Genomic DNA, 4318 nt, shown 5'->3' on the forward strand with positions numbered 1-4318 from the left:
GCGAGGCCCGCCGGGGGAGGGCGGCCCGCTGTGTCCGCAGTGGAAGGGCACCACGCAGCCCATGAAGCTGAACACGAGGCCGTCCACCGGGCTGCTGCGGCACGTCCTGCAGCAGGTGTACAACCACTCGGTCACCGACCCCGAGAAACTCAACAACTACGAGCCCTTCTCCCCCGAGGTCTATGGCGAGACCTCCTTCGACCTGGTGGCCCAGATGATCGACGAGATCAAGATGACCGAGGACGACCTCTTCGTGGACCTGGGCAGCGGTGAGAACCGGGAGTGCCCGCCCCGCCCCGCCCCGCCTGCCCCTCCTGGGAGCGCGGTCGCTGTCCCCGCCCCCGTCCCCGGATGTGCTGGCTGCGTGACAGGGCCGTCCCTCGCTCCCAGGGACACTACGCCGAGCTCACACAGGGGACGCCCTCCCTGGCTCCGTGTTGACGCCGCGAGGTGACAGAGCCAGGCCCTGCCCTCGCCGTCCGACCCGGGTCTGCACTGCCGTGTGGTGTGGGGACCAGGGGTCGGAGCTGTGGAGGGCCCTGGGCCAGGAAGGGCGTTGGCTGAGGCCGCGCCTCAGTACCGGCCGGGCACCCTCCTTTGCGGGCGGCTGCGCCCCGCCTCGTGTGCACCTGACAGCTCTCCCTGCCTGAAGGTGTGGGCCAGGTCGTGCTCCAGGTTGCTGCCGCCACCAACTGCAGACACCACTACGGCGTCGAGAAAGCCGACATCCCAGCCAAGTACGCGGAGGTGAGTGCCCCGGGTGGGACCTTTCAGGGTCCTGGTGCGCTGGGGAGCTGCCCGCCGTGCTGCGCGGTTGCTGGTGTCTCGGGAAACCCAGCAAAGCCAGCCACACCCTCCTCCCACCGCAGTGGCCTTGCTTGGCCCCACCACCACTCTAGCAGCTGCCAGAGCTGGGGACGGCGGGGGTGGGGGGGGCCGGGGGGTGGGTAGGGCGTGGGGGTGCCCGGTGGCGCCCCGTGTACCTGCCTGCAGATGTGCTCCGGCTCCATGCACAGTGGGCCTTGCCCTTGGGAGTCGGAGCCCGCCTCCTCTGGCCACGCATGCCCTGGGGTGTGCCTTGGGGCGGTGGGTTACCCAGTGTCACGGGCTCTGCTCACCCTCCTGGCTGCCCGGTCGGTGACACCGATGGTGACAGTGACGGGCCGTCTCGCCCCGCAGACCATGGACCGCGAATTCAGGAAGTGGATGAAATGGTATGGAAAAAAGCATGCAGAATACACAGTGAGTGCCATCGCTCCACGCCCCTGCCCTGCCCCTCGGCCCTCGCCGCAGCTCCGCCCGCCTATCTCCTGCCCGTCCCGTTGGCTCCGCCGCGGCAGCCCCGGTGTGAGCTCGAGCAGCAGCCTGCCTTCCCACAGGGCTGCCGTGTTGGTGTGTGCCCACGCGTGCTAGTGTCCCGGCCAGGTCCCACCCTGCACGGCGCTCCTGCCCTCTGCAGTCACCTCCCTCCCTGTGCTGTATCTTGGGCCACTGGGCCCGTCCTGCCGGCCAGCGCTGAGCCACGTGTTGCCCCCGGCAACAGCCGCGTCCCTGTCCCTTGTGCGGTCTGCTTGCCAAGTCGCCACGTGCTGGGGCAGGGTTTGGGCAGAAGGCCTGCCCCTCCTGACCTAAGTGGCCTGGCCGGTCGCCTCTGCGCGACCCTGGCCCTCCAAGCTCTCAGGGTGCCCCTTCCTGGTGGGTGCATGTGGCCCCTCCTGGCTGTCCCCATGGCCCAGTTCTGTGGGCAAGAGCCGACAACTGACCCTGAGGCTCAGAGCTCCCCACTGGCTCCTCGAGCAGGTCCCTGGTGGGCAGCTCTGTGTCCTGCCTCCCGCCGACCCTGAGACTCAGAGCCCCGCCCACCAGGGACCTGCCCTGCCACGAGGCTGCTCCGTGCCCCTCGGATCGGGTCCACGCCCCCACCGCCCCACCTGGGGGGCCTGGTGCCTGGTACCTCCTCCAGTCCGAGTGCAGCCAGGATCACCACATGGGAAGGCCTCCCTCTGCATGAGACCCGCCACTCTTCAGGGACACGTAGGCAGGACCACGACAGGGCCCCAGGGGAGGACAGCGTGTGCCGCCGCTGCCGAGGCTCCCCGCCCGCGAGGCCAGCTCAGGTCCACGCGGCCCCCAGGCCTTGGGTGCTGCCAGGCGTCTCCGTCTCGACCTGCCCCTGCGGGGGCTGGCCTGGTGACAGCTCGGAGGCCCTGGGCCCGTGCCGCCTGCGTGGCAGCGCTCCTGGCACACTCCACGGTAGAGGGGTGGCGTGCCATCCAGAGTGGCCGGGCGCAGCGCTCGCCTGTTCTGGGCATCGTGCCCCAGGCTCTGCGCCTGCCCTGGCTCCCTGAGTGTGAGATGGCCGAGGGGCCTCCTCTCTGTGCACGGCTGGGTCGTGTGTCCTGTGCAGATGGGCTCCTCCTTGCACATGGCTCGGTCGCGCTCCCATGTGGACACGGATGGACCGTGTCTGGGTGCGTGTCGGTCGGCTTCCCTGTTCCTGGCTGAGTCGTGCTCCCGTGTGTGCGTGGACGGACCGTGTCTGGGTGCGTGTCGGACCTCCCTGTTCCTGGCTGAGTCGTGCTCCCGTGTGTGCGTGGACGGACCGTGTCTGGGTGCGTGTCGGTCGGCTTCCCTGTTCCTGGCTGAGTCGTGCTCCCATGTGGGCATGGACGGACCGTGTCTGGGTGCGTGTCGGGCCTCCCTGTTCATGGCTGAGTCGTGCTCCCGTGTGGGCGTGCACCGACCATGTCTTAGCGTGTGTCGGAGCCCTCCTGCTCACGGCCAAGGCGTTCCGTGAGGACAGACTGTGTCTGGGTGCGTGTCGGGGCCTCCCTGTTCTGGGTGAGTTGTGCCCCGTGTGGACGGACGGGGGGCTCCCACCTGTGCCCCGCTTGCCTGGTGCTGACCCTGTGGCTGGTTCTTGCCGGGACACAGCTCAGCTGCTGGGGGTGGCGGGTGCTGAGGGGGTGCTGCTGTGTCTGGACTCGTGCGGCGCCTCCTTGGCTCCGGGCCATGCTGTGGGGACCAGCGAGGCGGGGACTGGCGGCCGGGTCTGCTTTCTCTGGGCCAACCCCAGCCGTTGGAGGTGGGGAGCTGCCGCGGGGCCTCTGTGGGCGTGCTCCCCGCCTCGCCGCGCGCCCGCCCGGGGTGGGTGTGGCCAGTGCCCGTGCCCTCACCGGGGGATGGCCAGATGTTCTCGAGGGGCGCAGGCGCAGGTTGGCAGGGTGGCTAGGCCTCTGGCCCTGGGCGGTGGGCCGGTGGGACCCTGCCCTTGAGCTTCCGTGTGAGCGCGGGGACGCGGCTTCTGCCTTGCAAGCGTGTCTTGAGTGCGGCCGTCACTGCTTCCGCCCGCCCCAGGTGGCTCCGCTCCTTCCGGGGTGTCCTGGAGTGGCTCGGCTGGCCCGCGGTGGCCGGGCTGTCCCTTTCTCTTGCAGGGCGAGCGAGCCGCGGTGTCCTGGGCGTCCTCCCCCCTCCGCCCTCTGCTCATTTCATCCTGTCCGCACAGGGGCCAGGCGGGGCTGGGGGCGCTGCCCTGAGACCCCCAGGCGCAGGCCTGACCTGGCTCACCTGTGCTCTCTTCCAGCTGGAAAGAGGTGACTTCCTCTCCGAGGAGTGGCGGGAGCGGATCGCCAACACAAGGTATGGCCGGTGGGCGGCGGTGGTGGGCGGCCGCCTTCCCCAGGGCCGCAGCCCGTCTCCAGGGTGGTTCTCACAGGATGCCCTGGCAGGGGCCCAGCAGCAGGCACTCCAGGTCCCGCTCGCCCCCTGGGAGCCCAGCGTGGGCATAGCACCAGCCCCTTGTCCATGTGGGGTGCCAGCTGGGCCCCTGAGCCCACAGCCTGGGCTGCTGGACCTGCCTGTGGCTCCCGCCCCCTCACCTGGCCAGGCCCGGGCAGGGGCAGCCCCTGGTGGTCGGGCTGCTCTGCCCTCCACCGCGCCCTGCTGAGCTGCACGGAGCCTGGCTGAGGCCACGTCCACTGGCTGCCTTTGCAGGAATGGCCCGGTGCTCCCGGGACCCCTGACCGAGGGGCTGCACCAGGCTGGGTGAGGGCACGGGATCCCCCCACACTGAGCAGCTGAGTCCAGGTTGAGGCGGTCCCGGGGGTCTAGTCTGGCCCCCGCCTTGCCCATGGGTGGCCCCTCACGCTGTCCCTCGTTCGTGTGGTGGTGGCCGGGTAGGCTCGGCTTCTCCTGCCTTCTGAGTCCGTGTCCCCGGGTTCCCGCTGTTCAGCCTTCCTCACTCCCAGCCCCCGACCGTCCTCCTGCCCTGGGTTTCGCCAGCACTCGGTTCCTGGGCACTGGCAGGGCGCAGAGCTGG

The 4318-nt window shown here is 70.2% G+C and overlaps 1 protein-coding gene across 1 annotated transcript in view; it reads left to right on the plus strand.

Moving 5' to 3' along the window:
• DOT1L (DOT1 like histone lysine methyltransferase) overlaps nt 1-4318 on the plus strand; it is a gene marked incomplete at its 5' end in the record, with an annotated part of 54525 nt that overhangs the window by 4377 nt on the left and 45830 nt on the right. Inside the window, 4 exon segments of the mRNA XM_014585537.2 lie at nt 41-269; nt 653-747; nt 1180-1242; nt 3584-3639. Of these exon segments, the coding sequence (XP_014441023.2) occupies nt 41-269; nt 653-747; nt 1180-1242; nt 3584-3639 (443 nt within the window).

The sequence above is a fragment of the Tupaia chinensis genome, unplaced genomic scaffold (genome assembly GCF_000334495.1).
Source record: "Tupaia chinensis unplaced genomic scaffold, TupChi_1.0 Scaffold149964_2, whole genome shotgun sequence".
NCBI lineage: Eukaryota > Metazoa > Chordata > Mammalia > Scandentia > Tupaiidae > Tupaia > Tupaia belangeri.